We start from the raw sequence: 13988 nt of genomic DNA, 5'->3' as shown, positions 1-13988 counted from the left end.
CAAAAAAAAAAAAAACACAGAACGCTAAAAGTGGCAAAAGGGAATAAAAAAATAAAATACATTAATTAATGCTCTTAAACTGTCTTAGCTAATTTTTTTTTGTGTTTGGTGGACTAAACAAATTAAAAGTGAAACAAAAACTGAACTAAACTTAATGGTTATTTTATGCTAACAACAATTTGATTTCATTCCCATACTTAATTTCCTTTTCGTTTTCTCTAAATCTTTGCAGTTGCCTCAAGAGATTCTTCAGCGAGTAGTAGTGGCAGTTCAAGTTCTTCATCGAGTGGCAGCAGCAGTAGTAGTAGCAGTTCATCTTCCTCATCATCATCACAAGCAAAATTGCCAGTTATGGTTTTTGTTCATGGTGAATCATACGAATGGAATAGTGGCAATCCCTATGATGGTTCAGTATTAGCCAGTTTTGGTCAAATGTTAGTTGTTACTATTAACTATCGTTTGGGTTTATTAGGTAAGTTTTTGTTTCTAGTTAATAAATACATATGTATATGTATATGTATTTAAGAAAAAATCTCAACAATTTGTTTAAACTCATTTCCTATTGGCAAATAAATTTAATATAACTAATTTCTTTGATTACAAAACATATTGTTGTAAATTTGATATACATGAAAAATGTATACAAAACATAACATATAAAATAAACAAAAATAAATGTAAATTATTAGATACAAATAATTTGAAACAATACGTAAAGTAACATTATAACTACATGTTATTTATTTACTCAATAATATTGTAGTTTTTTTACATACTAGTACAATAGGGTGCAGGTGAATCGCATAGAGAAGATTTTAGAATCATAAAAAGTAGGAAAGTATAGTCGGGCATGGCCTACCATATTTAAGAAATTATTTATTTTTCATAAAGATACTTTTATGTTGAATGTTATCTTAATTCCGATGTATTTAAGTAACTTATAGATAAACAACTAATTTTCTAAAAGAGGTTTATATGGGAGCTGGGGACAAATATGGGCCGATTCTCAAGAAATTGGGAGGAGGGATGTATATTTATACAAATGGTTATAAGTCAATTTTGGAAATTTAAGATATTTTGTTTGGGGCATATAAGGGGCGATCATTATAAAAATTTTCATTTATGCCTAAATAAAACTTAGTTGTGTCATTTTTTCGGAGAGATAGTAGTATATTTGACGTAGTTATGGACAAAAATGCCCAAATTGGAAGGTCCTTTTGTATCGGGGAAATAATGGACCGATTTCAACAATTTTCAATAATTTCGTTCAAATATAGATGGACATGTCTAAATCGAGTCACCAAGTGATTCTGACTCAGAAAGTCATTCTGACTCCGAAAATGATTCTGACTCAGGATGTGGTTCTGACTCAGATTTCCTGTGATTCTAAGTCAATCGGTATACCTTATGGTAGATTACGACTAATATTTTTGCGCCATTATAGTGGTGTATGTATAATACATTGTTAGTTAGTTAGTTAGTATAGTTAGTTTAATCGTTAGTTAGTCGTTAGTTAGTAAGTTAGTTAGTAGTTAGTTATTTAGTAGTAGTTTTATTTAGTTGTTTTAGTTATGTTATTAGTTTAGTTAGTTAGTTAGTTAGTTCGTTAGTTAGTTTTGTTAGTTAGTTTACATTAGTTAGTGTTAGTTGTAGTTAGTAGTATTTAGTTAGAGTAGTTAGTATTAGTTATTGTTAGTTTTATTTAGTTAGTTAGTTAGTTAGTTAGTTAGTTAGTTAGTTAGTTAGTTAGTTAGTTAGTTAGTTAGTTAGTTAGTTAGTTAGTTAGTTAGTTAGTTAGTTAGTTAGTTAGTTAGTTAGTTAGTTAGTTAGTTAGTTAGTTAGTTAGTTAGTTAGTTAGTTAGTTAGTAGTTAGTTAGTTAGTTAGTTAGTTAGTTAGTTAGTAGTTAGTTAGTTAGTTAGTTAGTTAGTTAGTTAGTTAGTTAGTTAGTTAGTTAGTTAGTTAGTTAGTTAGTTAGTTAGTTAGTTAGTTAGTTAGTTAGTTAGTAGTTAGTTAGTTAGTTAGTTAGTTAGTTAGTTAGTTAGTTAGTAGTTAGTTAGTTAGTTAGTTAGTTAGTTAGTTAGTTAGTTAGTTAGTTAGTTAGTTAGTAGTTAGTTAGTTAGTTAGTTAGTTAGTTAGTTAGTTAGTTAGTTAGTTAGTTAGTTAGTTAGTTAGTTAGTTAGTTAGTAGTTAGTTAGTAGTTAGTTAGTTAGTTAGTTAGTTAGTTAGTTAGTTAGTTAGTTAGTTAGTTAGTAGTTAGTTAGTTAGTTAGTTAGTTAGTAGTTAGTTAGTTAGTAGTTAGTTAGTAGTGTTAGTTAGTTAGTTAGTTAGTTAGTTAGTTAGTTAGTTAGTCTAGTTAGTTAGTTCGTTAGCCCTTAGTTAGTATTAGTAGTAGTTAGTTAGTTAGTTAGTTAGTTAGTTAGTTAGTTAGTTAGTTAGTTAGTTAGTTAGTTAGTAGTTAGTTAGTTAGTAGTGTTAGTTATTAGTTAGTAGTTAGTTAGTTAGTTAGTAGTTAGTTAGTTAGTTAGTAGTTAGTTAGTTAGTTAGTTAGTTAGTTAGTTAGTTAGTTAGTTAGTTAGTTAGTTAGTAGTAGTTAGTTAGTTAGTAGTTAGTTAGTTAGTTAGTTAGTTAGTTAGTTAGTTAGTTAGTTAGTTAGTTAGTTAGTTAGTTAGTTAGTTAGTTAGTTAGTTAGTTAGTTAGTTAGTTAGTTAGTTAGTTAGTAGTTAGTTAGTTAGTTAGTTAGTTAGTTAGTTAGTTAGTTAGTTAGTTAGTTAGTTAGTTAGTTAGTTAGTAGTTAGTTAGTTAGTTAGTTAGTTAGTTAGTTAGTTAGTTAGTTAGTAGTTAGTTAGTTAGTTAGTTAGTTAGTTAGTTAGTTAGTTAGTTAGTTAGTTAGTTAGTTAGTTAGTTAGTAGTTAGTTAGTTAGTTAGTTAGTTAGTTAGTTAGTTAGTAGTTAGTTAGTTAGTTAGTTAGTTAGTTAGTTAGTTAGTTAGTTAGTTAGTTAGTTAGTTAGTTAGTTAGTTAGTTATAATCACTTTTCCTTGACACTATATCGTCCTATCTACTGGCTGGTAGACGGACGGACATGTCTATATCTTCTTAGAAAATATTAAGGAATTAATTGACCGTATTAACACGATATTCACAGTTACACTCCTTGAAATTCCTAAGATTACGAGTTAATGTAAATTACCTTGAAGCATTTGCAGCAGTCTATTGCACACACAGCCTTCAATATTATCATATTGGAAGTTTATTTTTACTGCAAACACAATTTAGTTTATCAAAAGGAAGTCATGTGGAAATTCATTGATAAAGAAAGAAACAATTTTCTAATAATACTAGTAGTAGTAGATTTCCCTCGTTTTTAGGTTTTTATTATATTGAAATAAATTCAATATTAAATTACTAAGAAAATGTATTGCATAAAATAGTTTTTGTTAGAAAGTGATTGAGACAAATTTTGAATAATAGATATTTGGGAATTTTTTATACATAGTGTAATTTTGTTTCTTAATAATATAAAAAAAATACTAAATAACTTTTTAATTGAATCAGTATTGTCTAATAATGCAGATTTAAACCTACCAATACTTTGCCTTTTGTTATAATCTTTCATACTTAACTTTTATTCCATTTCATACACATACTTAAAAAGATTAAATCGAAATTGCCACACAATTACAACACAAAAGACTATTATTTCTTTTTTTCCTATTTTCACTCATACACATAATAATATGTTACGAAACATTTAATTTTATTAAAGGTTTCTTAAATGCCAACACCGATCGTTATTCAAAGCTGCCAGCCAACTATGGTTTAATGGACATCATAGCAGCATTACATTGGTTAAAGGAAAATATAGCTGCTTTTGGCGGTGACCCGCAAAGTATAACATTAGCTGGCCATGGCACCGGAGCAGCATGTGTTCATTTTCTAATATCATCAATGGCAGTGCCAGAAGGTAAATTGTAGAAAATGTTACCACAGCCACTAAAAATGGCCACAAAAACCACAATATAAATAAAATTCTATGCAATACATTTAAATTTTAATTTCTTTTTTTCCCCACTTCTTCATCCTTTTAACATTTTATTTGCCGTAAAAAAAAAATGAACTGAAATAAAGGTTTACTATTCAATCGTGCGATTTTAATGTCTGGCTCAGGTTTGACACCTTGGTCTTTGGTTAGTAATCCAGCCAAATATGCTGCCATTGTAGCACATCATGTTAACTGTGCACCCGACCTGCCGCATGCACATTTTATGAAGTGTTTAAGAGAAAAACCTTTAGAACAATTGTTAAGTGTACCGATTAGACAACCTGAATTTGGTTTTGCCTTTGGCCCCAGCATTGATGGTGTTGTTATAGATGGTGGTGACTATGTTCCACCACCAGCTGGCTCTTTAAATGCACAGGCTTCAACGTTGGCCGGTGGTGGTTTGGGCGGTGAGGCAGGCAATGCAGCGCATGGTGGTTGGGGTACACCGGGACAATTGGAGAATATAGGTAGGTTATGGTTATATTCTAACATATTAATTGAATTTTTTTTTTTATAAATTGTCACTTTTTTAATTATATTTATTAATACGATATGATTTTATTTCCTTAAACTTGCTGCTATCTTGTTTATCTTTTGCCACTAATTATAATTAACTTAGTGTTAATGAGGAAAACAGCTATTAATAAATTATCCAGGTATGTATTTAAATTATAAGATTATAAGTATTTTGGGTAATAATTTCAAAATCATTAAGAACGTTATTATTGTATTGGAAAATAAAAATTTAAGGACCTTATTTATATTGAAAAAATTTTCTAATCTCAGAAACTGAGAAAATTTTCTCAAGAAGTGAGACAATTTTATACAGAAAAGAACTTTAAGAACTGAGAAAATTCTCAGAAACTTAGACAATTTTCTATAAAAAAAACTAGTGCAGAAACTGGGACAATTTTCTATAGAAATGTAGCTCAGGAACTCAGAAAAGAAGTCCGGAAACTGAGAAATTTTTCCATATGAAGGTAGTTCAGGAACTTGGAGTTTTTCATAAAGAAGATGCTCACGAATTAAGACAATTTTCAATAGAAAAGAATTTCAAGAACTAAAACAAATTTCTATAGAAAAGTAGCTCAGGATATGAGACAATTTTCCGTAGAAGAATAGCTCAGAAGAGAGAGAGTTTTCTTTCAAAATTAAGCTCATGAACTAAGATAAATTTCTTTAGAAAAGTAGATCTGGAAATGCGACAATGTTCTATAGAAAAATAGTTTAGAAATTGAGAGATAAGCACAGAAACTAAGACAATTTTCTATAGAAAAGTAACTCAGGAATTAAGATAATTTTCTATAGAAGAGCATATTAGAAACTGAGACAATTTTCTATAAAAAAATCTCAAAAACTGAGACAACTTTCTATAGATAATTATTGTGATCCGAAGTAATCCAAATCTGGTAATTGCTTTTAGGAAAATTGCTCTGAGTAATCGTCGAATAACTCAGAAACTAAAATAGTTTTCTATTCAAAAGTAGATGAAGAAATGAGACTATTTTCTTCTGAAAGGAAGCTTAGAAACTGAGACAATTTTCTGTATAGAAGTACTATTAACCAGTAATCCAATTTTGGTAATTGTTTTTAGAAAAATTTGATATTATATCGTAGAATAAGTGTTGAGAATCGGAAAAAATTTTCTAAATTTAAATTGGTTCTGAATCTAAGACATTTTTCTAAAAATGGTTTAGAATCAGGCATGGGGGGTAATGATTACACAAAGTAATTCATTACATGGTTAATTACAATTACTTGTAATGTGTAATTGAGCAAAAACCAATTACAATTAGTTGTAATTGTAATTGAAGTTTTTCCAATTACAATTACTTGTAATGTGTAATTGACCAATAACCAATTACAATTACTTGTAATGTGTAATTGAAGTTTTGCCAATTACAATTACTTGTAATTATCATTAAGGTATTACTAATTATAAATTACATGTAATTATAAGGAACAAAATACACAATTACAAGTAATTGTAATTGGAAATTCTTCAATTACAATTACAAGTAACTGTAATTGTCAAAAAATTGGAAAAACTTCAATTAAATTACAAATAATTGGAAAAACTTCAATTACAATTACAAGTAATTGTAATTGGTAAATCTTCAATTACCATTACTTCAAATGTAATTTTTTACTTTTTTAGAAACTAATTGATTTTTGTGTAGAATAATTGCCGAAAACCTGATAGAATTTTCTATGGAAAATTTGATTAGAATCTGAGACTATTTTCTATAGAAAAGTAGCTAAAAACGGCGCAGAATCGGATTAATTCTGGTAAAATTTTCGATGGCAAATTTGTTTATAATCTTAAACTATTTTCTATAAAAAAGTTGCTCATAATCTGAAACATCAATAGGAAATTTGCATAGGAGTAAGGATTTTTTTCTATAGAAAATTTGCTTGAAATCTGAGATAAATTTCTAAAGAAAATTTTCTCTAATTTGAGATTATTTCCTTTCAAAAAATCCTGGCGGTCTATAAAAATTAAAATTAAGAATAATTACTTTTGGAAGAATTGATTAAAATTAGAAACATTTACGTATTGAACAAAAATTGCTTTGAATCTGCCAAAATTTCGGATAGAGAAAACATTGGCATGGTGCAGAAACTGAGACTTAAGTCAAATATTTTATATACTTTTTATAATTCAAAAAGAGTTTAGATTTAAATGAAAAAAAAAATCACAAAATAATTTAATAAATTAATTTGAGTACTCTCATTTATTTCAATATCAATGTTAATTTATACAACAGCAATTTATCCTTATATTCGCACAGACACACACACACACAAGAAGAGTGCATGAGTACTTTTATAGATTGAAAAAAAATTACATACAAGATTTAAATACAAACGCCTACATACACATAAACAATTAGATATCAGTATATAAATACATTAAAATTGTACATTATTTATACGCATCATTTACAATTTTCAGTTTTCAATTTTATTATAATATTACATTCATTTCGTTTCAATTCAATTTCATCAAATACATTTGAATTCAATTATGTATATAATTCTATACAATTACAAACGCACACATATTATACATAAATGTAATCATAAAGGAACATATTTGTTTCATTTTCTTTTTTTTTACAAGATACAATCACATGTAATTTATTTGAATATGCTACATTTATTTACAACCCTGTGGAGTTTTTCTTAAAGATTTCTAGCGTGTCTAATAAATGAGGTGTCATGTTTTTGTTTCATTTCATTTCTCACTGTTTAATGAAAATATTACTTTGACATACCTTAACTTTTCAGTGATTAAGTTGAGTGACTGTATGTGTCCTTTCGCCTAGAAAATTTACTCCAACTTTGTCTTTAGGCCTTAATTTTCTGCTGGGCAATACTTTTATCATGTCACATCATATGCCTCTATAGATTTCATCATTTTATTGAATTATTTAACACATACAACTGATTTTAAATAATGCACAGAAAAAAAATATTTGCATGAATTATTTTCAATCACGTCTTCTTTTGTTGTAAATTATCATAAAAAAATATTTTTCTCTTGTTCCGCATAGAAAAACTCGCTGAATTTTTCAATGAATGAATGTTAAACGTACGAATGAATGATTTTTTTAGTTAAATGGTTGAACAAATGAATGAATGAATGAATAAGTGATGATTACATGTATGTACATATGTATATATGTTGTAGGCTTATTAGGTTTTAGTTGAATTTAATTTGTTGTCATAATAAATTTATTAGAGATTTTGTTAATTAGCTGCTTGAAATTGCTTAACATGACATAATTATATTTAATAAATTACATTTTGAGTAGCTCAGCATGCTATATACGTATATGAAGACAAGACAAGCATTGAAGAGTCATGTCAGCAGAATTAAGTTGCTCTGCTTATTTGCCATTGAAGGGAAAGGTCTGTGTGTAATTTAGTTCTACATAAAGTAAAACGAGTTAAAGAATGAATTTACTTAAGTATGTGCTATATATAAAACTTATTAAACAATTAAAATATATAACTTTCTGAAAATTGTTAGGCATACTTCACCAGCTAATAAGCAATTAAGCTTTTTACCTATGTACCTATGTTTCTATATACATATATATAAATATATGATAATTATCATGTATATATTGTCTGATATCTACATACTTTATTTACATACCAAATCAAAATGTTGATTTAAATACTAAATTTAAGCTAAAGTTTGAAGCCAATTAAGATTTAACTTTTTGTCCAAAAGCCAAAGAAAACCCTTCAATTTTTATACCCAAACCCAATATACACTTACAAGGGTAAATTGGGTTTGTGGTGATGTTTGTAACACACAATAATATTGTTCCTTGAAAAACCTTAAAGTATACCAAGCGGCAAAGAATAATTTTCTGAATCAATTTAGCTATATCCGCCCGTTCATGTAAACCTTGTAGTCAAACTACAGGTCGCAATTTCAAAAATAATTCAATAAAATTTGGTACATGATCTTCTATTGTCCCAGGGACAAATGGTTAACATCGGTCCATTATTTAAGTTAGCACAAAATTCCTAAGAATTTTCCAATCCGTGTTAGTCAGGAATGTTATTTCCTTAATAACATCACTTCCCAGATACATGGATCTATCTTCGACGAATGCCTGACAGTGGTAAAGAAAATGCGTTGTCCTCTCATCTGAATCCTCACGTTCAATTTTGTATAGATGTGCTTGTAATCCTGTGTGTCCACTCACAATACGTACTATCATACTAACCTCAGACTTGCTCATTTTGAGGAGATTTCTTATCATGCTCTCATCAGGATCACCGCATAATATCTTTGTGGTTCTACCCAACGTTTCGTTATTCCAAGAGAATTTATGGGATTCTCTTACCAATATTTTTAATTCATCATTAGTTGTGTCCAATGGTTTTGCGTTTGTCAGGTTAACTACCTCGAGCTTCCTTCCCTTTAAAGCCCTTTCGTTGCCGACTACTCCCGAGTGGCCTGGTATCCATATGATGTAAACCTTATCTCTAGGAGAGTCTTCACTTAAAGCTTTCATACAATTCAATACGGTTTTAGATTTAACTTTATCACCTGATATTGCCCTAATTGTCTTATACTTACTTATTCCAGACTTCTTTTACCTTTCAGTGTAGAGGTCTTATTGCCTTATGGCTGTCGGTCAATATGTTAAGACCTGTGAGCGCCATATATGTATATTGGAATCCAATTTACACATTACGTTATTGCTCGTACTTCTGCCTGGTAGATTGTGTTGTAATTAGGTTAACGGTGGTATATTTCTGTTTCTGGGTTTTCAATATAGAATCCCAGGCCCACTTTGTCTCCCAATTTAGAGCCATCCATGTAGCAACGGATTCCTACGGGTATTTGCTGTAATGGTCCGCTTGACCAAGATATTCTATCTAGCATCAGTGTTTTAAAGTTTCCGACATATTCTGTATCTGTATCGGACACGTCCGATAATTGTGTATAGACTTCCAATGTGTCCAGTATACTTTGGTGGCTTGTCCTATAACAACGTTTGGACAGCTATGAGCCATTCGGCTGTAAGTGCCGCCACATATTTTATATATGTTTCAATGGGTAGAAAATCTTGCAACGTTTCTAGATCTTTGGTTAAACGTAGTACTCATGACACCCCTTATACCCAAGCAGCATTTACGCTGAACTCCCTGTAGCATTATGCTAGTACACGATAATTGTATATAGCCTTCCAATGTGTCCAATATACATTGGTGGTTTATCCTATAACAACTTTTGGACAGTTATGAGCCATTGTCCAGTATACTTTGGTGTACTTATGGCACCATTTACACCCAAGCTGCATGTACGCTGATTATTGAAGCATAGGCTAAATTGGTCTAATTACACTTTTATAAAGCCAATATGTCATACATTTACCTATCGTCCAGCACCGATATCTTCTTGCCCAGGAAACAGAGTTCAGTATACTTAGAAATGTTTGTATTTCTTGCAAAATTTGTCTTAGTTTCTGAAAAAAAATTTCTTTAAAAATTATTATCAACAAATGTTGAACAATTTGTTATAGAAAATTGTCACTAATTCTTAGTAAGTTTTCTAAAAAAATTGTCTTAGATTCTTTATAACATTTTTTTAGAAAATTGCATCAGATTTTGAGCAATTTTTCTTTAGAAAATTGTCTCCGAGTCGGGACAACTTTTGTGTGTAAATTGCATCAGATTTTGCACAAATTTTCTATAGAGTATTGTGTCAGGATCTAAGTAACTTCTCTAAAGAAAACTTTTCAGATTCTAAGCATTTTTTTATATAGAAAATTTTTCATATTCTGAACAACATTCTATACAAAATTGTCTCAGATTCAAGGCAATTTTCTATAGAAAATTATCTCAGGTTCAAGGCAGCTTTCCTAATGCATATTTGGTGTGGTAAATTATATCAGATATACAATGTATTCAAAGTGATTCGTACTAATTTAAAATTATTTTATAGACAGTAATACAAAATTAAAATTTTCCACACTTTCATCCATATGTCTACTACATTTGTTTACCAAATTACAAATTTCTAATTTACATTTTCTCTTACGTGCCTTAACCATGTTTTTAGATGTGTGTTTTTTTTTTTTTTCGTTCAAATTCTACTATTTCAGTTCCAATGTCGTGAATTGTTTTTATATCAGTATATGTGTCAGTATGTAAGCAAAATTTGCAAACATTACCTAAAAAAAAAAAAAATAATATACTATTGAGGAAAAAACAGTACTAGTTATCAAAATCCTTAAATCAAGTGTTTATAGCAGCCATGTAAATGTATTAGTATTTTAGGTTAAATTCCCAGTTACCACGCAAATTTATTGAATCAATTATAATTGTCGCGCTACAGTTATATTAATTATAGCAGCACTAATTATATACAAGTAGATGTACAATCAAATCAACACACGCACATACAGTAAAATAAACCACAACATTTACATACTTACATCTACATAGTTGAATATCTACATACTTAGGGCGGGTTTTTCAGATAAAGATAATCTACATTCTTTGTTTAAACCTAGTTTAATATATGTTTTGTGTTTTTCAGTAAACAGTAACGTTACTTATTATCTTAGTTTAACTGAGTGTTATTGGCCAATTAAACTTAAGTTATAAGTGAGAAGACACAATTAACAAAAACAATAAAACAATGATTTCGGAAGAACAAAAACTTAATATTTTAAGTAAATTGCAATATTCTAATTTGTTTTGTTTTATTTATTATTGTTTTAAATGTTTATTTAACAATTTTCCAAAATTTTTCATTTTACAAAAGTATTATTTACAAAAAACAGCTGTTCATTGTTTATGTTTTTGAGTGAAAAGTTGGCAATACTAACAAAGTTAACTGAACATAAATCCATAACTGAAAAACACAATCATCGATTAAAGTCCGCCTAAATTTGTTCCGAGTTTAATCTAACAGCAAGTTAAGCCTAGTTTAACTGAGTAGTAAGAAACCCGCCCTTAGTTACATATGTATGTATGTATATAGAAAATTATGTGCTTGTGTTTTAGAGGAAATGCATGTAGACAAATACACACATACATTGCAAATATTTACGAGAACTACATACTAAATACAAACCAGCAAAAGTTACAAATTCTATAATGTAATATTAGTTAAAGGCATTACATAGTTAAAGTTACACTGTGAGAAAACTAGATAATGAAATAAGAATTCTTTCAATTTTAAAAACCAAATATAGCATAACTCTTACAATGGGAATTACTATTGTAATAATAAAATCTCATATTTGAACAATACTCTTTTCGTTTGAGTTATAAGTTCTAGTTTAGGGTTTTATATTCTTGTCTCTATTCCAATAGCAATGTAGTGTTACTGTTTAAGCAAGTTTGTATTTCTGCTTACAACAACGACCAGGTAAACTTGTTATGTCTACATGCATCGGAGTATTTGGTAATGGGCGTAGTTTATGTTTATATGCATGTTAAACATACATGTTGATTTAGATTAATAATGATAAAACATGTAGCTAAAATATAAGTAGAGTAAATTTAACTTGACACAATTAGAAACAAGTGTCTACAGTACCTGATAGAAGAAAATTTCAAGCACTTTTTGGTAGAGGTAAAATTAAGTACTATAATGGTAAATAGAGAGCAATTTTTATAAAAATGACAAAAAAATGTATTCAGAATTTGACCAGATTTTTTAGGAAAAAGTTTTTGAACCTGAACAAAATTTCTTTATGAAATTTGAGTTAAATTTGTTTTGAATCTGAGTAAAATTTCAAATTTCTCAGAATCTGAATAAAATTTTTTTCGAAAATTTTATCAGAATCTTAATAAAATTTCTTTAGAAAATTTATCAGAATCTAAGAAAAATTTCTTTAGAAAGTTGCTCAAAATCTGAGTAAAATTTCTTCAGAAAAGTTGCTAAAAATCTGAGTAAAATTTCTTTAGAAAAGTTGCTCAAAATCTGAGTAAAATTTCTTTAGAAAAGTTGCTAAAAATTTGAGTAAAATTTTTGGAAATTTGCTTAGAATCTGAGTAAAAATTCTTCAGAAAATTTGCTCAGAATATGAGTAAAATTTCTTTAGAAAATTTGCCCAGAATCTGAGCAAAATTTCTCTAGAAAGTTGCTCAGAATCTGTGTAAAATTTCTTTAGAAAGTTTCTCAGAATCTAGGCCAAATTTTTTTTATAAAATTTGTTCAGAATCTGAGTTAAATTTTTTAGAATATTTGCTCAGAATCTGAGTCCAATTTCTAAAGAAAATTTGCTAAGAATCTAAGTCAAAATCCTTTATAAAGTTTTAGTAAAATTTCTTTAGAAATTTGCTCAGAATCCTACTAAAATTTCAACAGATAATTTGCTTAGATTCAGAGTACAATTTCTTTAGAAAGTTGCTCAGAATCTGAGTAAAATTTCTTGAGAAAATTGCTCAGAATCTGAGTAAAATTTCTTTAGAAAATTTGCTCAGAATCTGAGTAAAATTTCTTTAGAAAATTTGCTCAGAATCTGACTAAAAATTCATCAGATAATTTGCTTAGAATCTGAGTAAAATTTCTTCAGAAAATTGCTCAGAATCCAAGTAAAATAAATTTTCAAAAGAAATTTCATCAGATAATTTGCTCAGAATATGAGCAAAATTTCTTTAGAATCTGAGTATTTTTTTTTAGAAAATTGGCTCAGAATCTGAGCAAAATTTCTTTAGAAAGTTGCTCAGAATCTGAGTAAAATTTCTTTAGAAAGTTGCTTAGAATCTAAGCAAAATATCCTTAGGAAATTGATCAGAATCTGACTAGAATTTCTTCAGAAAATTGGTCAGAATCTGAGAAAAATTTCTTTAGAAAGTTGCTCAGAATCTGAGTAAAATTTCTTTAGAAAGTTGCTCAAAAAATTTCTTCAGAATCTAAGAAAATTTTCTTTAGAAAATCTTTAGAAAACTGAATAAAATTTCTTTAGAAAATTTTCTCAGAATCCGTGTAAAATTTCTTTAGAAAACTTGCTCAGAATTTGATAAAATTTCTTTAGAAATTTGTCTTAGAATCTGAGCAAAATTCGCTCAGAATCAGAGTAAAATTTCATTAGACGATTTGCTCAGAATATGAGACAAAAAAACGGAATTTGAGTAAAATTTCTTGAAGTTTCCTTTAGAGAAGTTGTTCGGAATTTGAATGAAGTTTCTTTTTAAAAGTGAGGTAAATTTGAGTCAGAATCTGACTATATTTACCGAAGAATATATAGTACGAATCTTTTATAACTATTTTTTATTCCTAATTGTCTATAGAATTTTTGTTATATTATACTCCCCATTGGCTAACTCCTCATGGAAATATTTCTGCTAAATAAAAACTTTTGACTGTATACATCAACTACCTAAAAAATGTTATGTAATCCAGGAAATTCCCATTATCTAAAAAAGAAAAATTCTGAATATGAATATTCATAGTACAA

General features: G+C 28.4%; 1 protein-coding gene across 1 annotated transcript in view; it reads left to right on the top strand.

The window, feature by feature from the left end:
* Positions 1 to 232: 232 nt before the first annotated feature.
* LOC119604347 (neuroligin-4, X-linked) overlaps positions 233 to 13988 on the top strand; it is a gene marked incomplete at its 5' end in the record, with an annotated part of 30476 nt that continues 16720 nt past the window's right edge. The window contains 4 exons of the mRNA XM_037956921.1: positions 233 to 472; positions 3766 to 3963; positions 4128 to 4508; positions 4661 to 4697. Coding sequence (XP_037812849.1) covers positions 233 to 472; positions 3766 to 3963; positions 4128 to 4508; positions 4661 to 4697 — 856 coding nt within the window. The remainder of the gene's footprint in view (positions 473 to 3765; positions 3964 to 4127; positions 4509 to 4660; positions 4698 to 13988) is intronic.

Source organism: Lucilia sericata, unplaced genomic scaffold, assembly GCF_015586225.1.
Source record: "Lucilia sericata isolate MDLA Ls3-8-SP2 unplaced genomic scaffold, ASM1558622v1 Contig000384F_arrow, whole genome shotgun sequence".
NCBI lineage: Eukaryota > Metazoa > Arthropoda > Insecta > Diptera > Calliphoridae > Lucilia > Lucilia sericata.
This window is presented reverse-complemented; position numbering and strand designations above follow the sequence as displayed.